Source organism: Lichenostomus cassidix, chromosome 7, assembly GCF_008360975.1.
Source record: "Lichenostomus cassidix isolate B80296 chromosome 7, HeHo_3.0, whole genome shotgun sequence".
Classification (NCBI taxonomy): Eukaryota; Metazoa; Chordata; class Aves; order Passeriformes; family Meliphagidae; genus Lichenostomus; species Lichenostomus cassidix.
This window is the reverse complement of record NC_139488.1, coordinates 36,516,706-36,542,196: the sequence shown is the minus strand read 5'-3', so window position 1 is coordinate 36,542,196 and position 25,491 is coordinate 36,516,706. Positions and strand designations below refer to the sequence as shown.

The following is a 25,491-nucleotide window of genomic DNA, read 5'->3' as shown; positions in this document are numbered from 1 at the left end:
TCTGCAGGTTTTTAGTGATTCCTCTGTGTGGTTTGGGGTTGGGATAAGAGCTGCAGCATTCCCAGCACTTCCCCCATTACTCCTGCAGTGCCTCTTTCCATCCCACTGGATCCAGGCTGGGAAAGAGCTTTGGGTTTTGCAGGGTGCAGGACAGGGAAGGAGCAGGAATATCCCTTTGGGGTGGGATTTTCCCGAGGCAGGGATCAGATCTCACCCTGCAGCCTGTTCACATCCTGACATCCAGGTTAAAACAGCCACAGTGGGAGATGATGGGGAGAGAAGGACACTGGTGGTGCCTGGTGGATTTCCCTTTGCTGGGAATTTGACCTTCAGTGACCTTTGTTGTGCCTGTCGATGCAAATCCAAGGAGAATTTGTACACTAAAGTCAAAATGTGGATTTTTTTCCCCTCCAGCTTTGCTACATGTTTAGCCAATTTTCCTTCAGTCAAAATCAACAGAAGTGATTTCAGAGCATCCCAGTCCTGGCTGGGTGTGGAAAGCCAAACTAAACCCACAGGTTTCCAAGAGCCACAGTTCTGACTGGACAAGCCATCCAGGGAAGCTCCACCTGCAGCTCTCTGGTTCATCTTACCCTGATTTTTTCATTCTGCTGAACCAAGAGGTGGCAGCAATATTCCCCACTCAGGCATTTTACAGTGATAGGATGTTTAATTGCAATAATGAGAGCTCAGGCCATTTTATTCCTAGCCTGAGCTGGAACAAACCTGATTTTTCATCACTGCATCAATGTGTCTGAAAATGCTGCTTCTATGTTTCTGGTCCAGCCCAAAAAGTTTGGGTTTCTTTGGTTGCATTGGACAAAGCAGGAACTGCCATAATTCAGTGAAATATTGTGGGTTTAATCTGTTATTCTGCCCATCACAGCAGATATTTTTGGAGAATAAAATGCAGTGGAAAACACATATTAAAAAAAATGCCAACTTTAGGTCTCTTCCTCAACCTGTTCCTGCCAAAGCATCAAGGCAGAATTTAAAGGTTTAACTTTATCCCTAAATTTTGCTAAGCACAACACATAGAGCTGCAGCAGGTGAAATATTCCAATTCATGTCCAATCTTTTTTTAAGGATAAAGCTACAAGTTCATCATTTTAACAGAGCCTGGACTTTTTCTCCATTTGGGATAAATATGTCCTTTTATGAATTTTGAGTTTTATCACCTTGTAATTCCCTGCTCCCTCATCTGGACACTGAATTAAATGCTGAGAACATGAGGTTCTGATCTGCTCCTCTATTGCTCATCATGATTATAGGCAGGGATGGCAGAGCTGCCATTAGTTATTATTCTCCACACTCCCAATTAGAATATTCTGTTTTCTGCTTGTAACTCTGTCAGGCTGAGCTGCTCAAGCTGAATTTTTCCTTTTTTTTTGCTCTCAAGTGGCTCCAATTTTCACTTAAAATAAAACAAAAATAAAAGTCCCCCAACTTCTTTGGGGACCACAGAAAATAATAGACACTAAATATTGATCCTTTCCTATTTATTCCTATTTTGTGCTTCCTGACTCATAGGCAGTTTTAGATCTGGGACAGAACTTTCAGCAGTTTATTTAGAGTTTTTTATGCAGTTTCTGTAAAGATGTTGTCAAAAGCTGGAATTAACTAATGATTCTGTTCTTTTCTTAATACAGGGTGTGAGAGGTTAGGGCAAATCCAGATCTGAACTTGCATGGAAGAGTCAGAAGGGAAAATATTAGCATTTTATAAGTGTTCAGAGCACCAGAAATTCTCTGATTTAATCAAATTTCTGGGGCTTGGAGCAGCCTGGCCTGTGCAAGGTGTTCCTGCCCATAGCAGGGGTGGGATGAGATGAGCTTTGAATTCTCTTCCAACCCAAACCAGTCTGGGATTCTGGGATTTTGGGATTCTACCAACAACACATGTGGCTTTTCAGACCTGCAGCACAAGGATGGGCTCTGCTGCTGCAGGGACTTTTTGAAAGGTGATTCTTCCCTTTGCAAGGAACAGGCTGAAGGTGTTTTTAGGATTTGTGAAAGGACTCACACAGTGCTGCTGGCATGAGGAGAGTTTGGAGGTGCTGAGTGGATTAAGTGACAATTGCAGGTGTTTGTCACCCTGAGCAGAGCACAGATGACTCAGTCCATCCCAGATTCCCACCTGGCTTTGTTTGAGGTGCCCAGAGATCCCTGAGTTCTCCTCCTGTCCCTGGAGCAGGCCTGGCACGAGGTGTCCCTGCAGAGACAGAGGGAGGAAGAGGGGGATGTTTTGGCACTTCTGAGCCATCCCACCTCGAATGAAGCGGCTGTCAGTCCTTAGTCCTCCTCCTGGAAATGCTTCTGTCACCGAAAATCGGGACGAAAATAAAACCCTCTAACACTATATTTGAAGCGATAGAGAAGCAGCTTTGTTTTCTGGCCAGGATGTACCCAGGAAAATATTCCTTTGCAGGATTTCCCCCCAAACTTCATACAGTCAAAACCCCTAGAGATGCATTGTTTCAAAATTCATTGGTCCAGAGCTGAGCAAACCCCCAGTATTCAGTTTCCCATTGGATCTGAATCTCCTCACCAATGATGTTCATTAGATTTTTCATTCTCCAATTCTCCTCTCAGTCCTTTCCTGCCCAGATGTCTTCAGCCCTGCTGGAGGTGCTCTGGGGTAGCTGTTTGTAGATAGCCACTGCTGGCTGCTGATGTTCTGCTGATGGCTTTTTATCTTTCTGGTTATCTTTGGGGCTCCCAGTCTGTCAGTATGTTAATCCCATCTCCTTAGGGTGATCCTATATCTCCTAAAAAACCAAAGAAAATTCCTTCCCCCAAGGCAAAGTCAAGTCAAACCTGATTAGAGAGACAAAATAAAAATTTAAAAGTTATATTGTTTCCAACACTTCCATTTGCTTCCTTCAAAAATTGCCACTGGAAGGGAATGAACCTCTCCAGTGGAGAAACACTAGAAATACAAAAATCAGGTTTTTACATGCTCCAGGGCAGTCCCACGGGGAAGATGAGGAGTCATAATTCCAGGATTTTTCCACAGACTGTGTGTTCTGCTCCTGGATGGTGAGAACATCACAGACTCATCATTTCATCAGGTACACAAGGAGAGGTCTCCCAGAGACTTTACAGGAAAGAACACAACTCACTTAAATATGCAGAGCTAAAGCCATGAATATTTGTTCTCCCAAGTACTCTGCCTAAATATTTAAAGCAATCAGGTTGGACAAGTGGTTCCTCCTTCATCGATCTGTTGTTTCTGGATGAGTTTCTCCACTTGGATGGGAGTCATGGAAATGTACTGCAGGGAGCTGAGGAGTTTCCTGCCATGAAATTCCAAGTGCTGTGTTGCAGCCTGTGGTAATTGGATTGTAAAGCAGAGGGAGATGCAATAAAATCAGCCAAATCGAGGCATCCCTGGAAAATCCCAAGGGAAGCAGCAAACTAGAGATGAAGTTGAGCTGTGTTTGCCTCATTTTATTTATTTATTCATTCCTTTAACCTCTTAACAAGAGCAGCAAGTTCTTCTTAGCAGTTGGACTTCAAAGCCCTTTGTCTGACACTTTTAAAGACACCCATTGCCCTGCTCCTTGAACCTAAATCCAAAATAAAATGTGTGGTTTTGCTAGTTTAGCTAAAGAAAAAAAAGAAATTCTCCACAAGATCAGGTATTTTACAGAGGCTGGAATCTCATTTTAGCTTGCAGGGCTGTCTTTTTGCTCACTCTAGGCTTAGTTTTCTCTAAAGAGCAATTACGTGAGAGTCGTAATTTATCAAAAATACAATTCAGGCAACCTTTTTATGAGTGTTCACCGACAAAACTGCAAATATTTAAATACATCTGGGAAGCTAACAGTGACCAGGAGCTTTCTGGGCTCTGTGTCTTTCCTGAGACTGGAAAATCTTTCTGTTCACTGCTCTGCAGTGGTTGGATCTTCAATAATGGGATGTATCGATGGGGTTTCCAGAATGCAGTGGTGCCTTTCCCTGCTCGGGTAAAACAGCAGCAGCTTCCCATAAAGTTTGTAATGGGCTTTTAGCAGTTGTTTCCCATCATTCCAACAGTTGCAGCCTAAAGTGTTGCACAGAAACTCGGCATCAGCACTTATGGCAGCTAAGGGGATTGATTAACATTCAGAAGGAAAGCAGAGGAGCTTAAAATAAGGAATAAAACAAGTGCTTAATCCTTTGGCCCAGATGGTTTTTGGCACAGCAGATAAAAATGTGGATCTTCCCTGAAAACAGAACCTCCCCATCTTTCTTCCAGCAAGGAAATGTGACTCAGTTCCAGCCACAAACCCACTCTGGCTCTCTGGGGTGGTCCCTGGGTGTGACTCTGTATTTTGGATCTTCTCAGCAGCCTGGTAGACACTGGGAACTGCTGTGGGAGATCTCCATGATCAGTGGAGATCTCCGTGGTCAGTGGAGATCTCTGTGGTCACTGGAGATCTCTGTGGTCAGTGGAGATCTCTGTGGTCAGTGGAGATCTCTGTGGTCAGTGGAGATCTCCATGGTCAGTGGAGATCTCGGTGGTCAGTGGAGATCTCGGCGGTCAGTGGCTGCCCTTGGATATAGATCCTTCATTCCAAGTTCCACATCTTCCCAAGGGATCACTGTGCTCACACAGGGCTGTTCTTGCACCATTTCCCAGGTCATTTGGGATTTGGAAGCCACAGCTGGAGCTGGCTGGAGTCACCAAACTCTCAAAGCACATCCATAGCTGCCTCAGGAGGTGGGCATCACCTGCTCTCCCCTACCAAAAACCCTCTGGAAAGCCCTCTGATTCCCCGATTCCCTGCAGCTCGGCTTCCTGCAGATCTCCACAGCATTTCACAACTCGTTAAATATAGAGGGTACCTACAAATGTAGCCCAGTTACCTCTCCCTGTAGGTGCTTCCAACCAAGAGGAAGTGACAACCGAGTCTTCACACTCTTTAATTATAGCAGCCTTTACATAACAGTGTCAGATAAATGTGTTTCAGAATAGGTGGCACCTCGCTTCCTCCAGAAGAACTGTCAAATTAGACCAGACTAATTCATTACTTGAAATTCCAAGGATTAAAGCATGCCGTCCAGCAGTCTGGTTGAATAAAACCTTGAAATTCACCAAACCCTCTCTGCCAGGATATATCCCAAACAGCACAATTCTCCTTTCTTTTGAAACAGAAATACATCCTCATTCATCTGATGGCCTTGAGGACTCCAAGTCCCATCCTGCTGGAAACCAGGGCTGGTGGGGATCTCAGGAGGTTCTCCTGGCTGTGCCTCCACCCAAGGCAGAAGCTGCTGTCACTGCACCAGATCCTTATCTAATCTCTATTACAAAACAAGAGGAGGGAGAGAGGCAGAGAAATTGCTTTAGAGGGAGAGGGGGCAAGGAATGGGGCCATGCCAAGTAACTGAGAAGAGTGAGGAGCTGGCCTCCTTCCCATGATGGAAACAAGGTGGATTGCTGGAGATTGCTGACAGCCCTTGCCCTGTGTATTAATGAAATCCATCCCTGGGCTCTTCTGCTGATGTCAACGAGAGCAATTTTCTCCAGCAGGCCTCGGAATGCAGGCAGGGCAAGATGAAACGCAAAGTTTGTGTTTCACGGGAAGGATGCTGATGGAGACTGCGGGTTTTGGAGTGCTGTGTGCGCTGGAAGGAGTGGATCCACCTCCAAGCCTGCTCTTAATGTAACCACTAATGCTCTCTGTTAATGTGCCTTGCCTTCTGGGGGGTTCTGCCTCATTATCCCTAAGTAACGTTACAAATCCAGGACTGTGACCTGATGTGAGAGCAGGGAGAGGTCGCAGAGAACTTTGCCGTGTTGGTGATGGGGTTTTGCTGCTTCAGGGTTAATATTCCTGCCGCTCCTTCTCCCCCACAGCAGCAGCAGAAGAGGCAGTGCTGCTGCTCCACTCAGCGAAATCCCAGGTGGAAGTGGAATTTGTTGAAGTAGGGAGAAGGGAGAAGTTGCTGACTCCCATCCCGCTTGGCGCAGTGCGGTGCCGAGGCGTTCCCTTGCCTTGGCAATCTGGATCCTGCGCATTTATTTATTCCAGCAGCACTTCAGTGTGTTTATGCAAATAGTTCGTTGCTCCAGCTCCTGAAAGAACCGCACAAGTGCTGTCATTTGATTGAGGAATCATTAGATCGGGCTGGAAATAAAATTTCTTCTGGTTTCTGTGTTCACGCCCTCGGAAAAAAACCCCCGGTGTTCTCACATTTGGGTAGCTCAGGACTGACTAAATAATTGGTATTTTGGGATAGATGGATACACGTCTCAGAGAGATTTCCTTTGTGCGCTAATTAAAAATAAAGAGGATATGAATAATCTCTAATGGCATCAGAGTGTTTGGAGGAAGCCAAGTATTTTGGAGGACTGTGGATGCTCAGGGTATTCTGGTTTCCAAGCTCTTCTCTTTCCCCCATCTCCAACCTGATAACATTTCAGGCTGGGTTATTTCCTCAGTGACTTGTTGGGCATTAAAAGTTTTGGATGATTCGTGGTCTTGTTCAAATCTCTTCCAAAATCTCCTGTGCCCTTGGAAATGTGGAGCTGTGGACTGTGATTAAGATCATAAATGAATGCAATTTAAAAAATGGATAACGCAGCAACTGAAACCATTAAAAATGATTTTTTTTAAAGGTTAGACCTTAACAAGGCTCATTTCAGCTCTTTACCCATTCCATGTTTTCAGCAGGTCATTCCTTCAGTGTTGGCCAAAAGCAGAGTAAGGAGGAAACAGCACAGTCTCTCTGTGGCCTGAACAGTGGAATTCCCTGCCAGATAAAAATCAAATATCCAAATTCTCTTTTGGAACCAGGCCAGGGATGATTTTGATCTCTCAGACCCTCATCTTTTACAGCAGTGAGGTTTTTATTTGTTGCTTTGAGCCACTGCCTGGGGAGCTCACCTCAAAACCACAGAGCTTTGAAGTGTCAGCCGGTTGTGCTCTTCCTGTTTTGAGCTATCCTGGAAGTTGGAATCAAAGGGATTTGACTTTCTGGGAGCCCACAGAGAGGGTATATACATCCACATATATCCAGTGTAACAGCAGATATCACTGATACCAATTTGGAGATATTTTCCTGAGCCTATTTATCCACCCTCCCCTTGCTCCCTGTTTCTGAGCTCCATCCAGCCCCCATTCCCTCAGTCTATTTATTATATTTATATTACTTTCCAGACAACTTAAAAAAGCTGGATGTCTTCCTCCCTCACCTCGGTGTGTGCTTCTTGGATAAATTACCTCATATTATTCAAAGCAGCCTTTGATTTAGAATTCCTCTATATTACAGGGATTTGTATTTTTATAGCATCTTTTAGAAGCCTTTTGAGTTGAGTCATTAAATATATATTTTTAATAACCTCTGTGTCTTAAAAAGACAGTGTGAAATGTAAGGACTGGAAATCAAATAGTGATTTCCCTGGCTTCTGAATTAAGTTGTTTTATTACAAATCTGTGTGAAGTTCACTTTTTTCCCCCTTCATTTTGTGATTTCACAGCTTTTTTTTTTTTTTTTGCTTTTTTTTTGAGCTGGCCATTGATTCTCATAATTGATTCTTTCAATCTGGAACATCACAGGTCTTTAAGAACTCTGTAGAACTGGCTGTAAAAATTAAACTCTTGGATAGGGAGTTTAATGAACATTTTAAAGACAGTCTTAGAAGCTGAGATCCTCCTCCATCAGAAGTAGTAAATTGGGAATAAGACAGGGCATAACTTTGGGGAATCTTCAGTGAAATTTGTAAGGAATTGTGAATATGGTAAGAATAACACCTTTAGCTTTGCTTCAGGTGCCTGTTGGACACTTCCCAAGGGATTTGTGGTAACTTTGCAGAACTAAAGGAGGCTTTTGGAAGGAAAAGTAGATGAAGCAAATGGAAAATGCAAATAGGAAGCGTTTGTGAAACAGCGGTGTTGGATCAGATTGCACTGCAGATGAGCTTTTAAAGAATTGTTTTAATAAGGATAGGAGGTAAATTGTAAATTAGTTCTGTCATTAGTGTTTAATTATTTATTGACTTTTTAATCATGTAGTGTTACACCAGAAGCTTCAGTCGTAGAGCTCCAGGAGGAACTGGATTAGAGGCTTTGTTTCTTAATTTAGTTGTAAATCAGGTTCAAACTTCTGTTCTTCTAATTCTTGCTGTTTAGGGTTTGATTTTCTTGTTTCCAGACATTGTGTGTGTTCTGTTAATTCTTACTGTTTAATCTCAGTGTCTTTAGGGTTTAATTCTCAATTGTTTCCAGACATTGCTGGGGGGGAACAGACGGTTTGCCTTGGAAACCACCTGCTGTTCTCTGGGATCTTGGAGAAGAAAGGCAGTATTTCATTGTAAATAAATCACAGAATTGATTTCTTTACAATATGATTTATTTATTTACAATATTATTTATTTATTTTGATTGGGCTGGAAGGTACTCTGGTGACCATCCAGTCCCACAGGGTCACCTGGAGGTGACACAGAACACATCCAGGTGGGTTGGAATGACCCTGCACAGGGACACTGCACACCTCCCTGGTGTTCCAGTGCTCTGGAACTCAGAGCATCTTCCCACCCTCACGGAAAGATGTTTCTCCTCACGTTGAGCTGGAATTTGGGTTTTATTTCATGGCCATTGCTCCTCAACCTGGCACTGGCACCATCCTCTGACCGGCCTTGGAGATATTTATGTGCATTGAGATCTCGCCCCAGTCTTTTCTAGACTGTGCGGTATTTTTTTATTGTAAACCGGATATGTTTTATGATAAATAAACAAGGGATAGCCGCAGCTCCCCGCCGCCCCAGGGCAGCAGCGGCCGCCGCCATCAGCCCGTGAGGCGCCGGGAGGCGGCGCTAGCGCGCAGCTCTGCTCGCGGCCCGTGCGTCCCAGCCAATGGCCTGGCGGCGACCGCGCGGCTCAGCCAATGGTGCGGCGGCGGCCGCGCGGCTCGGCCAATGGGAGGCGGCGGCGCGGCGGGCGGGAAGGCGCGGGGCGGGCGGGGGGAGGCCGGCGGGAGGCGGCGCCGCCGCAGCGCTGAGGGAGCTCGGCCCCGCCGCCTCACCGCGCTCCGCCGCCGCGCTCCCCGGCCCTCCGGCCCCGCACCGGCTCTCCATGTACGACAACTTGTACCTGCATGGGTTTGAAGACTCGGAGGCGGTGAGTGCGGCGGGAGCGGGGCGTGGGGCGCGCGGAGCCGCACGGGCGGGCTGGGTGCCTGTGCTGTGGGTGAGGCACCGCGGTGACACCGTGCTGCCCCACAGATGCCGGGACAGGCTGCTGCGGTTCCCTAGGCAATCATCCTCCCCAGCATCCCTGGCCAGACGGTCTGTGGCAGTACAGAGCCCCCGGTGCCGCGGCCAGACGCCTGGGCTGAGGAGCGTGCCCGGCGGTGTCCGACTGGGTGTTTTTGGCCATCCCGAGAGCCGCCGGGCTCGCCGCGGCCATGGGCACGCTGCTCCATACTAAACAGCGCTCCGTTACATAAGGCGGTGTGGACAGCTCGTAAAATACTCAGATAACAACATCATATAGAGCGTACGTCAATGCAGACGTATGTATGGTATGATGTGGTGTTCTCAGGAGAATGGATGGTCCTGCATGGCTTTGGATGAGGAATTTTTTCTTGCCTGTGTCGGTGTAGGTCTGGAAGTGCAATCCCTCTGAAGTGTTGCCTCACAACTTGTTTTAGCATCCCTATATTTCAGGGAGAAATGAACAACCGTGCAAATTTATCATTAACGCAGTGCACCATGTTGAGAGGAAATGCTGTGTATTGGAATCCTTCCGAACTGGGTATTTGAATTATTTCTAAACGATGCCGCTTAGAAGCCTGGAATGGTTTGGGTTGGAAGGGTTTAAAGCTCGTCCCATGGCAGGGACACTTTCCAATATCCCAGGTTGATCCAAGCCCCATCCAGCCTGGCCTTGGACACCTCCAGGGCTGAGGAAATGCTTTGGGTGAATTTAGAAATTCCTGCCCTTTTGGTATGCGTGTGTTAACTTTTCCTTTGGGTTTTCTCTTGCTGCTGCTGCTCACAAGCTGCCAGGCCAAGTGCAAATGAATGTGTTGGCTCCTTCAGGGTTGTGTTTTGGGATCCCAGTGGATGTTTCTGTAAACCAGGCAAAGTGTGAATTCCTGGGAGCTGTTCTCCATCCTGAGTCTGTCTTGTGCTGGTTTAATGCCTTTGAGCAAAGGATAATCATGCTCTTAAGAAGACAACTTAAAAGTACAGTATTAGGGCTGAGAAAACTGAGTTGCTGGAGAGTGGTTGGTGTAGAAGAAATGGGTTATTTGTAAATAAGTTCTATAGAGAATGCAGGTGCATGTGTGGTGGGATTTAAAGGTGCTTCTGAGATGCTCAGCTCCATGTATTCCCAGAATCCCAAGGGATTGGCAGTGACCTCTGGAGATCACACAGTCCAACCCCAGCCAAGGCAGGGTCACATGGAGCTGGTGACATCCAGGTGGCTTTGGAATATGTCCTTCCACACACTCCCTGGACAGAGTTCCAGTGCTTGGCCACCCTCCATGAAAAGAAACTCTTCCTCATGTTGAGGAGGAATTTCTTGTGGCTTAGTTCATATTTCAGTAAAGCCCCAGTGATCTCTTCCAAGAACGTTATTTGGGAAAAGCAGCTCTAATGGCAGCAGAGACCTACCTGTTACACAAACATCTGGGTTAGGATTTGTGCTGGAAGAATTGTGTTCATAGATGAGAGGAACTTGGTCTTTAGCTGTCCACTTGGAAGGATTGGGATGAAGTCATTTCCAGGGTCCTTAATACTCTCTGAGGTAGTTTATGATAATGCTGTTTACAGCTTTTTAAATTTCACAGCCTCTCTGTAATTGAGAATTCTTTTGATGGACCTAATTTCCAGAATCATAGCAATACGTGAGAATTCCACTCTCATTAATAAAAAACACCCCAAACCCTAAATCTGAGACTCACAGTTGTATGGAAAAACTAGACTCCATGAACCCCAAAGGCTCAGGCACAAAGCAGTTAAAAATTCCCCGAGTGTCTGTTTGCTTTATGCTCCTGAACCACTTGCTTAAAACATTAAACCTTATTATTTTAGCTCCTGACTCAGGGATTGGGAATGCCTGCTGAGACAATATCCTGGCAAACAGGTAGTGGAGATGTCACATGAGTGCTACTTTCTGGCCAGAGAGCAGCAAGTGAGAGAATTAAGACAGTGGAAAACAAATTGTGGTAGAATTCCGGTTCCCTGCGGTGAAGAGCAAATAACTGTGAGCGTGCAGAGATGAAAGCAGCGCCTCTCCATTGTTCTGGTTTAGGACCTGGAAGGCTTCTCCTGCAGCTGGAGAGCTGGAGCAGCCACGGCTTGGATCCTCCTTCCTCCCCTGAAGCACAGCGAGCCGTGAGGGAGAGCTCGTGCTAATTGCAGTGCTTCCAGCACGGAATAAACCACAGCCGCATGAGTCATTAGCACAGGAATGTCTGCCTGAAGTGGGCATTTGCCCTCATAAAACCCGTGCAGCCCATGTGTGCATAATGCTGCTTGGATTTACGTTAAAGGCAGGAGTGAATGGGCAGTGGATAGCACTTGTACCCAATAAATGTGCTCAGTTTTGGAAAGGTGCTGTAAAATTGATGCCTAATTTCTCCTGGGAGATAATAGATTGACTGCTCAGAGAACACCAGGAGAAGCGTGCAGGTAAAATTTTCCTGTCAAAACCAAGAACAGACATATTTTATTTAACAGCGAGCAGATACATCCATGATCTTTGTAACAGCAGCTCTTATGATGATGTGTTTCTGTGTGTACATATAGACAAAACGTGCAAAAATATCATTTGTATTAATGGATATAGAAAGGACTAAGTGTGTGCATGGCATTACAGTCCATTAGCAGCTGTGCTGGCTAATGTGAAGTAGATGATGCAGTAGCTGGTGTGAGGCTTTTTGGAGGAGCAAAATTACACAGCTGAAGCTGAGAAAAACTCCCAGTGATTGTAGACAAAAAGTCATTTCCACGTTTAGGGTAAGAGGTGCAGGGATATGAAAGTAAACAAGTTCTGCAGGGACAAGTGTCCTTGTCAGAAACGCAGGAAGATGGAAAGTGCATCGCTGTAGGGGAAAACATCTTCCCAGTGAAGATTTTTGCCTTGTTTGTTGTCCTGCCCTGTGATTTTTGGATTTTTAGGCCATTTTTAAAATTCTTTGGGTAGTTCTAAACAGGGTCCCCCTTTTGGGAATTAAAGCTTGTTTGCCTTGTGGGGTAATATTTCACATTCTTGATCAAAAGAGAATAGGATATCAAACCCCATTAGCACAGGGGTTTAAGGGAGATCCACTGGGTAGGCAAATAATAAATGAATCTGAATTTACCTTCACAGTTGTGACCTCACTGTTGAGTGTCTGTGGTGAGAGGGATAGGAATGCTGCTCCATAGGCCAGTCCAGAGTTTCTCTTTGATTTTGGGAAAGATTCCACCTTTTTCAGAAACAAACTTCAATGAAAACATCCCATAAGAAATCACTTCTCTCTTCTGTAAAATTAAAATTCCATTAAAGCAGAATTTCATTAAAAAAATTATCTCCAGGAGTTAGCAACAAGTACCCTGTGATGCTGAGTCCATCACAGCCCCAGGAAGGAAACCTGGCTCAGGTCAGTGGTTTGCACCTGCAGAACTGTCAAAACAATCCCTTTTGGGTTGTTTACTTCTATTTATCCCTCCAGAGCAACACCTAAGCATGTGAAACACCTTTCTTCACCTCTCGGGGTGTCACTTTAAGGCTTGTCAGCACGCGAGAGGCTTTATCTGGGCTACTTCAGTGCCTTATCGGGCGGGTGGGAATAGCTGCCTGGGGATAGGGAAACTCAGCTCGGCTCTGCAGCCGGCGGGGAGCGAGCAGGGGATGGCTGGTATGGGATCGGGGGTGGCTGGTATGGGATCGGGGGTGGCTGGTATGGGATCGGGGGTGGCTGGCATGGATCAGCGAGGGGCTGGGTGGGCAGGGCCGGGAGCGCTGGGCTGGGCAGGGCAGGGAGGGAACCAGTGACAGCCCCGGCGTGCTCCCCGTGCTTTCCCCCTTGGTCTCCAGCGCTTCCCAGGCGGGGCAGCTCTGCCTCCTCCTGTCCCAGCCTTTTCAAACGGCGTTTCACTTACGCCTTCGTGTTCCACCAGGGCTTGGCAGGGGAGTTGATGTTCAGGTATTGATTGGATTGCCATGTGGTGGCTCTGATCCCTAAGGGAGATGGAGAGGTGGCTTTGCTTGCCCTGTGCATCCCTGTTGTAGTAGATTTTTTTAGTAACTGCTTTTACCTATTTGCTCTTTCTCCAGCATATCCTCCTTTCCTGAGCCATACGTGCACCTTCTTCTCTAGCCTTCTTTTAGCTCTTTGACCTGCATCTAACCCTGCCTGGCTTCCCTTGGCAGTTCCCATCCCTGCATCCACAGCCTCCCTCCTGCTGCCAGTACCAGAACAGGCTCTCCATTCACCAGGGAAGCAGGACTTTCCTTCTTTCTGAGCCAGGGTGATGCCCTTCAATCAAAAGTACTCTTCAAGTTCAGATTCTGCCTCCAAGAGTTAGACAATCACTTTTTGTGGGATTCACGCCCACAAAAGTATTTTAGATGCTGCAAGTCCTTTGGTGTTTAGAGGGACTAAACCTCAATGAGACTGACCCTGGTAGCTGATGGTCCCAGTTTGCCATTAAAATGGCCATGAGCAGGACCATGTGGTGCTGCATTCTAGGGTTTGTCTCTAGTCACTCCATACAGTTCTTGCAAGAGCATTGCTGAGAATTTTTAGGAAAAAGGTGATGGGAGTAGTGGAAAAAAAATATATTCCATTCACCACGTGAATAGTCAGCATCAGTGTTTTGAGGATGCTGTACTCCACTGCTTTTTCAGTGCCATTACTCCTCAAACCTGTCATTCCTTCTGCTGCTGCTCTACACTTTCCTCATGGCACCTGAGACAAGAAGATCTTCATGTGCTGCCCAGGTAGAAAAAAGTGATTATAGAAAAACAAACCTTGATAGGGAAGTTCATATACAAATATTGATTGGATTTGTGTCTAGTGCCTCTCTGGTCACTAAATGAGGGGGAAAGGTAGGCTTTGCTTGCTCTGTAAGTCCCAAATTTTGTGGGTTGAGTAACAATCAAATTGCATATTTAGAATTGCTTTCCATCTTCAGGGATCATGTACTGGGTTCTGTAACACCTCTGTGCAATGGGCAGCTGAGACCAAGCAGAAGTTTCATCAGCTGCCAGATAAAACCTGGGACTCCCAGTGGGCTCAGGGGGGTTTCAGTGGTTGTTAGGTGCATCATGTCCACGGGGCTCTTCTGAGATTGTCACACTGAAGGTTGGTAGTTGAGATCTGAAGGTCTTTTTATGTGTGTTGATGGATTTTGCAAGTAGGGACACCTCCCAGTATCCCAGACTGCTCCAAGCCATGTCCAACAACATTTCCAGGGATCCAGGGGCTGCCACAGCTTCTGTGAGCAATCTGTCAGGGCCTCTCCACCCTCACAGGCAAGGATTTTTTCCATGGATGCAAATGTGAACTGGAAGTGTTTGCAGTGCCATTGGTTTGCTGGAGACACCCAGCTTCTCTTTGAGCATAACTGTTCTTAATTTCCCCATTTCAATTAGTCCAGTGTCTAATGTCTGGTCCAAAAAGGATGAGTAATGTCAGGACCTAGGCATGCAGCCTTTTTTGCCTAACCACTCATCTACTTGCTGCTTGTTTATGTAGGATTTTTAGTTTCAAATGTGGGCTAAAGTCTGCCTTGAATGGGACAATAATCAATACTTTCTAACAAAAAGAGATTATCCTCTGCCCATTATGTCTCCTGAATTCTCACTGAAATTTGGCTTTTACATGGTCAAAGCCTTTGTGTGTTTTTGACAGTTTCAAATCTGTTTTCATTTCTATTAGCCCTTAACACACTGCCTTGACTAATGAATCATCAGCTGCCTGATATTTATCTTTTGTGGAAAGGGCTGCCTGAGAGGGCTGGAAGGTGGTATTTGGGGGTTTGCTAGGGTGTTTTTGCTTAGATTTTCCTACTAAAATATCTGAAGTTCTACTACTACAGCATTAGCTATCATTGCCTTGTGTTGTGCTCCTGTGAAGAGCAGCACTCTGTCTGACTCAGATCTTCTGCTCGTTAAATGCCACATTGTGATTTGATAGTATAGTAGTCAAATAAAACACTCAGTAAGAATCATCAGTCATTTTATAAATTGCTGCTGCTTGCTGTTTCCATAGAGGTGCTTATTTATACCAAAAATAAATTGAAATGGAAAAAAAAAAAAAAAAAGAGAAAAGCTTCAAGTCATCTAACAAGAAACGCAATGTGGAATGTGTAACAGAAATAGGTAATTTGTGTTTTCAATTCCAGCTGCAGGTCAGAGCTCAGCTGATGGGTCAGGGTGTGGTTGGTAAAACTTTGAGTTCCTATGGAACACTAAGGTGTGTGATTAACTGTGACTTTATCCTGCTTTTGGATTCCTTCTGCTGAACTGCCTGACTGTGGAGTGCAGCCAAACCACAGGCCCTTCTCAGCACTGTGCTGCTCCTGGGGTGCACGTGGCTCTCCAAACTGCCCAGTGTGCTGCTGCTGGGAAGTGTAAGCAGCTCTCCCTGGCCTCAAGGGCATCGGAGGGAGGAATGTGGCTCTTGGTGCTGAAGGAACACATCATAGGAATAATAAACAACAAGGAGAGAAGCTTAACGTAGGATTTGTTGATGCCATGGCTTGCTTCCCTATCTCCCTAGAACATGCTCTGCTTGGGAGACCTGAGCTGTTGGATGTTTTCCCTTGGAGCGTGCGTTTCTAGAGATAGGAGAGCCTGATTTTCCAGATCAGCACTTTACCCAAATGCAGATTGCTTCACAAACAGGACAACTGTTCATGGCCATTTGGATTCCAGTAATTAATTCCAAAATGTCATTTAGCTGGCGGAGTGCTGAGTTCCGTAGGGATCACAGGTGGTGTCAGGATCTGCTTGCAGCCTCTCCTCAGTTCCTGGTTTGTATTTTTCCACAGTGCTTTGTCACTGGTTTTCATGCCAGCAGTGAACTGGTTTCAGTTCTGGAGTGTCTTTATTTTGCCTTCCTTCTTTCCATGTCTTAACATAAATTTCCATCCAGGTGCAATATGTGGAGCACAAGTGAGCAGCTTTGTTTGCCCCACGGTGCTGATTGAGAACACTGGATTTTGATTTGGAGGATATTTCAGTGTCCACAGTCAGCCAAGCTTTTCCACCAGCACAGACAGCTGGAGGAAGCCAGCAGTGCCTGAATTTGTGCATGCACAACACAGGATATAAACCTGCTTTTTCTGTTTCTCTCTAAAGCCTTGTCAGAAGGGCTTTGAAGTGTCCTGAGGAAAGGGCTCAGAAAGGGCAGTGGTGGCTACAGGCTCTGCTCTGCTCCTCAGGAGGTTTTAATTTTCACAGGGGCAGAGAAAAGCAAGAAAACCCTGGGAGAGAGGGACAAGGGGCTGCTCTTCTGGTTTGTTTGTTTTAGGTTTGGTTTTTTTTCCCTAAAAAGTCACATAGGACAAAGGCTCTATAAGTTACAGATATGGAGCTATTTGGTTGTGCTGCTTCACCAGCGTGGGGAATGCAGGCTGGCAGTGATTTGATTTATTACAGCAACAAGGGAGAAATCATGAGGAAAAAACACTCCCTATCATCGTGCTGAGTGCTGGAGTGGTGAAGTGTGTGTTTGAATGAGCTGCTAACACGTCATATAAAACTTCACAAGCCTTTCTATTTGGAGAGAATTCTGCTTATACCAAATATATTTTCCCTATGAGTCCTCCCATGCTGGGACATTTCCCTGCAGATGGACTCTGCTCAGCCCATCTCTGCTTTCTGCTTCCTCCCAGGGGCTGTGTGTCCTTGGGACAGTGGCATCACAACATTGGCATAAATGTCCTGTTTCCTTGGAAAAGGTGTGGCTGTAGGTGTGGATGGGGCTGGAGGATTTATTTCTTAGTAACAATGTCCATTATGACCAGAAACAAGCCCTCTGCCCTCATGGGAGCAGCTCTAGGGTGAGGTGGCCAAGGCATCCTCCCTGTCCCTTTTCCTGTTCACAGAGCCAGGTACAACCTGCATACCTCTGGCCTACCAGTTTGAACTTTATCACAACCTTTAATCTCTTAGAATAAGAATAAAATCCTGTTTCTAATGATTACTCCCCCACTGCTGCTTCTTAGCAAACTTCTCCTTTCCATGCACGTTTTCTTGGCAATATTTTTAACCCCCATTCCCACTGTGGTTGAGGTATTCCCTGAAGGATGTCTGTCTCTTGCCTGGGAAAACGATGTGTTCTGACAAATCAGCAGTTAATCTGTGATATGTAGGTCATGAGATACCAGGATAAAATTTTATGTTCCAGAACAATTAGTGGTGAGCTCATCAGCTTCTGACAATACAAGCCCCAGCATCACACTTGGGCAGGGATGTTACAATTATGACCAATAACTGGAAAATCTCACGGAGAAAAAAAGCCAGTGGCAGCTGGCCCTGCTTCTGTCAAGTGTGAGAGACCTCACAGCAGCTCCTGGCACTGAGGCCTCCATCCTGAGCTGTGTGATAGAACTCAGGAATAAACCTGCCACGCTGCAGGGATGGCAGATCCCACAGAAGTCAGTGGCCAAGGGACATGAGGCTAGGAAAGGAGGTGGCTGGGATTCAGCAGGCTGTGGCTGCGCTCACCTGGCCACGAGGCAGTCCTGGCTGGTGGCTCCAGCTGGATTCGGGGAAGGTTTGTCCAGTGTGGGACACAGCTGAGCTCCAGCTTGTGGTCTTTAAGTAGCATCACTTGAACTACAGTGAGCCACTGAAGTGTCTGTTGGAACAAGAAAAGTGAGCAAAACTACTTCAAGTATACTTATTTCCAGAATTCTGACAAGTAAGGGAAGTAGCTTTACCCCCACTGTGGTGCTTGTTCTGGTTAAAATGTTCTCAGGATAGTTTTGCACACCATAAACCAGCAATGTTGGAACTCTGCATTTGTTATCGATCTCTTATTGGAAAATGAATGGGGTATTGACAGATGGAAAAACAGACAAATGAGTTAGACTTTGCCTCCCTCCATTTTTCCATGCTAATTCCAGCTGTCTGTTGTTTTTTACTTGCTGCCCCAAGGAGCAGAGTGGCAGTAAGAGCAGGAGTACATTGCTGAGTAGCTCCTGTGTCTGCCCTAGAGTGGATCCATTTCGGGAATGCATTAAGCAATATTTCCCTTTAATAGATCAATGTAAACATCCAGTGTGAGTGGGAGTCTGGGAGGAAAGGAGGCACACTCTGGAATATTTCCCATTACACATTGAAAATTAATACACTGGTGGTGGATACATAGAAGTTGCTTTGCTGAGTGGAATTCAGAACTTGGTTTAAGCCTTCAGATTCGCCATTGTCCTTTTAGTGCTGATGCTGAAGATGTTTTGTTTAATAACCTAGTTAAATGTTTAGCTTCACTACTCTGTTCTGAATAGATCACACAGGAATGTTTCCTTTCTGTTGGCTTTCTTAGAATCCCAGAATGGGTTGGGTTGCAAGAGACTTTGAAGCCCATCCAGTTCCATGGACAAGGACGCTTTCCACTGTCCCAGGCTGCTCCAAGCCCCATCCAGCCTGGCTTTGGACACTCCCAGGGATCCAGGGGCAGCCACAGCTTCTCTGGGAACCTCTGCAATGCTTGGATAGAACACACAAACCCATCAGATGTCCATAGACTGTGTTGTCTGCAGGAGGAAGATTCTGTTGTGTGATTTCTTACTCAGGTTCTCTGCAGGCAGGTGGTACCTGCTGAGGGGGAAGATGCCTTCAAAGGGATGTAACTTTGCACAGATATTTTGTGTCTTCCTTCACAAGCAAGAATTTAATTTATAAAAGATGTATGAGATCTGTTTGGTATCAGAATTGAGTGTTTTACATTCCTCAACAACATGTAATTATTCATAAAGCTTGTCTGCCTTTCTTCTGGATGGTCTGATCTCTTGCAGGTAAAGAAATCCCAGTTGTATCCTCAGAGTAACAACCACAACAGTGTAAATAAATACAAACACTGCAGTGTTGTTTCACTGAGAACTGATCAGCGAAGAGATCTCTCCAAAGGCATTGCAGCTTTTCAGGCTGCTTTTGCTGAACATTCCCAAACCAATGTAAAACAGAAAAACATGTGCCTTTAAATCTGAAATTTGGAGCCAGAACTGAACTGAGGGATAAAACCAAACGTAGGTTTCAGAGGAGCTACACTGATGTATTTCAATGAAGTGCAGCCCAAAACTCCTGATTCCTGCACGTTTCTTTCAGCTGTTAAATAATTCCTCCCTTTGCCTTTTCACCCAAGTGCAGTTGCTGCATTACTTGCAAAAATAAAAAAAGGAAAAAAGAAAGCCACTTCCCAGCAGCTGGAAGCTGAAGCAGCTTTCTCCCATCACAGCATTTCAGGAAGGCAGTCAGCAAAGTGGTTTCCCAAGTGGCTGCTGCCTGCCCAGCTACGTGCTGCAGTCTCTGGAGATCTCAGGGACCTGGGGGGTTTGTGTTCATTTTATTTCACTCCTTTCTCTTCGAGCCAGTCCCTCTCTGTGCCCTGAATTGTAATGGTGCTGCTGCCTCAGAGCCTGGCTGAGAGGTGCTGCCAGAGGGGAGGAATGAGCCACATCCTGCTGCTCTCTGCTTCTCCTCCTGGCAGATCCAAGGGAGCTGAGCTGGCTGAGCTGCACGGGGCACTGCCTGGGGAGGGAGAGCAGCCCCTCCTTCCTAAGGCTCAGCACGTTTTTCCTCTCATTTATTCATGTCCCTTAACTAATTTGGGGGTTTCAGCAGCGTGCCTTGCACAGCTCATTTCGTATTTTGGGATGGAGGTGAAGGGGCTGTGTCAGGGCAGAACCACGGCGGCTCAAGAGTGATACAGACACAAATGTCAACAGGAGCCAGCTTGAATCCTAGCTGTGCCTGTGATGCCACTGCGCTCACTCTGCACTTCCCTGCTGGAAAACATGTACAGAAGGGTAGGAACTTAATAGGAATGCAGGAATCATAGAGTGCTCTGGGTTGGGAGGGAGCTCAGAGCTCTTCTCATTCCACCCCCTGCCCTGAGCAGGGACACCTTCCCCTCCAAGTTCTACCAAACCTGCCCTCAGACACTTGCAGGGATCCAGGGGCAGCCACAGCTTCTCAGGGCAGCCTTCTGGAGAGGAGGTACATGAGCTGTGCCTCCAAGGAGAGGGGAGACTGGGATTCTGTACTTCTCACACTGCTTTGCATTGTTGGTAAACTGGGGAAAAATCCAGTTTTGAGGATGGAAGGTGAGTGTGGTTACCCAAACCTCACCTTGTCCCTGCAAACAGGAGAGTACAGCCTGTGCTGGAGGCTGAGCAGGTGCACTGTCCCTCCCTGGCTGTGTCTCAGGAAGGTTTGGCTCTGCCCAAGGGAGAGCTGGGGCAAGGGAGAAGCTGGGGCTCATCCTTGGTGGGAGCCCTGGCCGTGCTGCCGGGGGATTCATCAGCCCTGCGGGATGGAAGGTGCTGCTGGAGCTGCTGTGACACCTCCTCCTCCTCCCCTGCACTCCTCCTCCTGCTGCCTGCGGTGTCTGCAGCATTCCCACCTGCTGGGGACAGGGAGAGGGATGCTGGGCACAGGAGGGAGCTGCTTTGGCAGTGGAGCACACGGAGCTGTGCCCTTCTCACGCTGGAGGAGCTCCAGAGCGGAGCAGGGACAGCGCTGTAGGAATTGGATCTCCTGCAGGGCTGTGCTGTGGGCAGTGGGATATGCACTGCGGCTGAACACAGCCCCGATCCCACAGGAGCCATCCATCCACACTACAGCTTCCAGGGAGAGCTCCTGGCACGGGAAACGCACGGGAAGGAGGAAATAACAAACAGTTAATGCTGAAATGCACTAGAGAAATGAGAGTTTAACAGAAGCCTTTCCTTCCTGCCGGCAGCTCAGGGCAGCAGTGCTTGCAGGGAATTCTTCTGGAGCACGGAGCTCTCCTGGCGATGTGTCTCCTGCAGGGAGTGCCAGGGATGCACTGATGCTTACATAACCTGTGCCTGTGTCCCTCCCCAGATCCCTGCTGTAATGGGGTGAGTGTGGGGGGTGCTGGTGTGTGCTGGAATCAATGTCACACTGTCACATTGGAATACTCTGCAGTGTCAGGGGAGGCACTCTGTCCAGCAGTTTGTTACTGGGGCTTTGCTTTGTTCAGGGCAGAAGGGGAATTGGGGAACTTCCTGAGGTTCACCCTGGTTTTTGATTGCCATCCTTCCCTTCATCCTTCTCTTTCTTTGGAAGAGTAAGGGATGGCTTTGCATCTCTGACCTCAGTGAGACATTTCCCTACCCAGGGGGAAATCACTTGGAGTAATGTCAGCCTCCACCTTCCAACTTCGGGATGAATTCCTTACTTGTGACTTCTATATTCTGGTTGCACATCTTGGAATGTTTTCCTTCTGCCTGCTGGATGTTTTTTCTGCACCTTTGACCAGACTCTGACTTCTCTCATCATCCCCATTCCCTGCCTTTTTGATTGCATTTCAGTGCAGATTTATAGGGCACCAGCAGAACCTTTGGCATTTCCTTTTGTAGCAGCATTCTCTGCTACAATATCCCAAAATAATGGCAAAGCTTTAGACCAAAATAAAGGTTTTAAATCTTGTCGAGATTTTGACAGCTTCCACTCCTGACAAGGCTTTTTTTTTTTCCCCCTTCTTTCAGCAAAAAACAATATCCAGGTGTTTAAAGTTGTCCTGGTTGCTTCTGCAGATTTGTGTTTACTGGTGCATATGAGAATTTTGATGGAGAAGGAGCTTTTTGCACAGAGTGAGACCACCAGGGTCTTTCTCAGTTATTGCTTTTGCCAAATCAAAAGGCTTGTGAATATCATAGTGATTCCTAAAGGATTTTTTCTTGATTGGAATGCTTGTTGCTTGCTAGCAAGAAGGAATATTAAACTGTTGTTTCTTCTAAGACATTTAATTAAGAATCCATTTTGAGATAATACTGGAGGCAGTTGTTAAAAAAAAAAATTTGTCTTTGAATTTTTAATGTTTAACTCTCTAAACTACTGACAATCATCAAATCCCAGAATGGGTTGGGTTTGAGGGCCCTTACAACCAGGTAGTCATAAGAATTTGGGAGAATATGTTCATACCATGCTGTGTATTAAAAACAAGATTTATGGTGTCTGGAGTTGAGATGTAGCACAAAGTTCTGGCTGTTCCTTCCTCCTGGATTTGCATTTCTGCCTGTCATAACTTAGTAGCTTCCCATATCCCAACAGGGAATTTATGGAGAGACTATTTAGCCAGCGGCATCCCCAGATTTTTTATTTCTTTTTAAATCTTGTATATTTGTTTGTTCCTGCCTCTCATTTCCTAAAATAACTGTTGTTTGGTTGTTCTGTGCTTTGTTGCTCCTCACAAACCACCTGGGAATACCTGAGAACAACAAGTCTCTCTCAAATCCCTCTGTATTTTCAGTGTGTGCACCAATATCCAAGCAGGAACAGATATGGAAACACCAAATACTATCAGTGGGAATTTTTTCCCCCCATTTTATGTAGGAATGATAAAACCCAACCAGTTTTGGGGGAGTAGGTGAGCTCAGAGTGCTCTCAGAGCTGCAGGATTAGGGCAGAGCTGCTGTAATTGGCCCCACTGAATTCCCAGCCCTATCCCTGTGAATTCCCAGTGGGCAGCAAAGTCCTAGAAAGTCCTTGGACTCCCCAGTTGATTACAGCAATTAAGGCCCATAAAGTGTCGCTCAAATATTACCTCAGCAGGTGACAGCAAAATGTCCTTTCTCTTATATTTTGCTCTCAGCATGTCGAGCTTTTCGATTGCAAGGGCTTGGGGGAAGGAGTTGCTATTTACAGCTTGCACAGCACTTGGAAAATTAGGGCTTTTTCCTCCTAAGAGATTCCTAGCAGTCCATAAGAGCTCGTTGTAAGTTCAGCAGTCGGGTGAGTTCAGGATTTGCTGCGAGAAAAGTAATCAGAGATCATGGCAGCTCCTTGGGAAAAAAAAAAAGTTAAAAAAATAAAATGGAAATGCTCTTTTTGTAAGCCTCATTTATCAGTGTTTAAAGCTGTTTCCAAACCTCCTGCTTTGGAAGCTTTTGGAAGGAAGGAGCTAATTAAAACCATAACATAACACAACATACCCAACTTAAGCCCAAACTCCATCAGTTGCTTGGCTTAAATTAGGCAGCGTGAAATTCATTTCAACAATGCCCTCCCAGCATGTCACAATCCTTTCCCATTCACTACCCAGCGTGAGCATTTTAAACAAAGTCATTTTCCTATAATTCTGTTGAAGATGGGAGTCTGGTTCTGTGATTCTGTGATGTTCTAAACCACTTCTGTTTAAAAAAGTCAAATAAATATTCAGGGTTATTTTGGTTGTGTAAAGGCTGATGGTGTGGGAAGTGGTGACACCATGCTAGAAGAAAATCAGGACACTGTAATCTTAAAAATACCTTAAAAAGATGTATATTCTTTAAATTAGCTGTTGGAATTAGGAAGAGCATGCAGTGAAAGCAGACAGGTGGCAAGGATCCTCTTAACTCTGAGGAAAATTCCACTTCATTCCTCACATTTAGAATACCCTGAAGATTATTGTATTGCACATCCCTGTGTCGGGGACTGAAGTATTCCGTGTGTGTTTGAAACCCAAGGAAAGATGGGACTGCTTGGATTTGTTGGGAAGTTGAAAAATCATTTTAGCCAATGAATGGGTGCTGCTGAACAGTCCTCCAGGAAAACAAACTGAATTTTTTCCTTTGTTGGGGACACCTCACTGCATCCTTCCAGTACCCTAAGGGGGATTTTAGAAATGAGGGAGAGGGGTTTTGTGGAATGGCTTCCCACTGCCAGAGGGCAGGGATGGATGGGATCTTGGGAACTAGGAATTCCTGGCTGGGCTGGAATTCCCAGAGAAGCTGTGGCTGCCCCTGGATCCCTGGAATGTCCAAGGCCAGGTTGGAGCACCCTGGGATAGTGGAAGATGTCCCTACCACGGATGGGGTGGATTGGGATGAGCTTTAAGGTCCCTTCCAACCCAAACCATGCTGAGATTCCATGATTCTGTGGTGTCTGAGAGAAGTCCCAGGTCAGCACAGGAGCAAACCCAGGCTGGCACAGCTCAGTCTGCTTCTCCCAAAGGTGACATGGTGACACGAGTGCCCCAGGGAGAGCAAACCAAGCTAAGTTAGGTGCAACCAAAAGGGAAATAAACTGGAACAGGGTGAAGTAGGAGGAGGAATGGGAGCTCATCCTCTTGCAGATCCCAAGTTAAATGTCCCTGTTGCAGTAACAAGGAACTAGATGGAGGTGTGATTTTTTAAAAAAACAAGTGATCCACCCCTGTCAGCAGGAACTCTCCATCCCAGGCAGCATAGCAGGGTGATTTAGGAATACACCACGTTCTTCCAGCACTTCCTGGCTGAAGCCTTTCCACTGCATGTCTGAGGGAATGCTGTGGCAGACCACATATGGCAACCGCAGATGCCTGTGTCGTTGGGAGGATGATTAAGTATCGTTTGGGGGCAGTATTTGTAATTTTTTTTTTTTTCTGGAGACTTAGGGAACATTCTTGACTTCCCAACATGTTATGTGGGACAGACACAGAGCAGGCTCCTTGCAGGAGAGCTCATTTAGGATACCAGGTGCACTTTGATGATCAGGTTTCATCCAACCCAACTGCAGCAGCTTCCCCAGAGCCTTGGGAAGATCATTCAATGCTTTCAAGAGCTGAAGTAATTAGAAAAAAATCAAGCAGTGTCTCTGTGCTGTTGCAGCTTTAGTTTGGTGCCTTTTATCACAGGAAAATAACACCTTTTTTCTCTCCTGGGACTGCTGAATAGCTTTCCTGAAAAAGAGGGACCAGCTGCAGAGGTTGAAGCAGAATTGAGGCTCGAGGTGTTCAGGTGTTGATTCAATCCCAGGTCTCACAGCCAGCATTTGGAATAAAGCACAGATCACAGCATTCCCAGGCAGATCTGTGCTGCTTTATGGCTGTACAAAAACATGGAATTTGAAAGGGTTGTGTGTTCAAATTTTGAACACTTCATTGGGTGAAAACCATCTGAACCTGTAGCCATTCCTCTGGCTGTGATCCTCACCTGTCCCTTTGCTCTGAGACTGCGGGAAAAGTGCTTTGGGTGCTGTTTTGTGTAGGAAGATGTGAATTTTTAACATGTGGAAAGAAAAAGTTCAGAGCAGCTCTATTCTCCAACCACTACCTCAGGCTTCATGTGTACCTGCAGTGCCTGCTAAGCAAAATCTTGTGCCTTACATGTTCATTTGAACATTACCAAAAGAGATGGGAATATTTTGGCAGTAAATATATATCTATATATTACTAGTATTTTTTTAAACTCTATTTCTTAAATGTAGAAACACAATCTGTGCTGAACTGAAGGCAGCTGGAGAAAGGGGATAGACTGGAAGATTTGAAATCCAGGGTAAAAAAAGAGATCAGGAAATGTTGGAAGAATTGCTCTATTTTCTAATAATTAGTATTCCCGAAGAAAAAACAT

General features: G+C 46.0%; 1 protein-coding gene across 9 annotated transcripts in view; it reads left to right on the top strand.

Annotated features, from left to right (window-relative positions):
• The window catches only part of CACNB4 (calcium voltage-gated channel auxiliary subunit beta 4), a 75,054-nt gene that overhangs the window by 19,885 nt on the left and 29,678 nt on the right, over positions 1-25,491 (top strand). Inside the window, exon 1 of one of the 9 annotated variants that reach the window (XM_085067188.1) lies at positions 8,948-9,106. The exons of the other annotated variants lie outside the window; for them this stretch is intronic. Coding sequence (XP_084923314.1) covers positions 9,062-9,106 — 45 coding nt within the window. The 5' untranslated portion in view covers positions 8,948-9,061. Of the gene's footprint in view, positions 1-8,947; positions 9,107-25,491 lie in introns of those variants that run through there. 9 annotated transcript variants of the gene reach the window in all.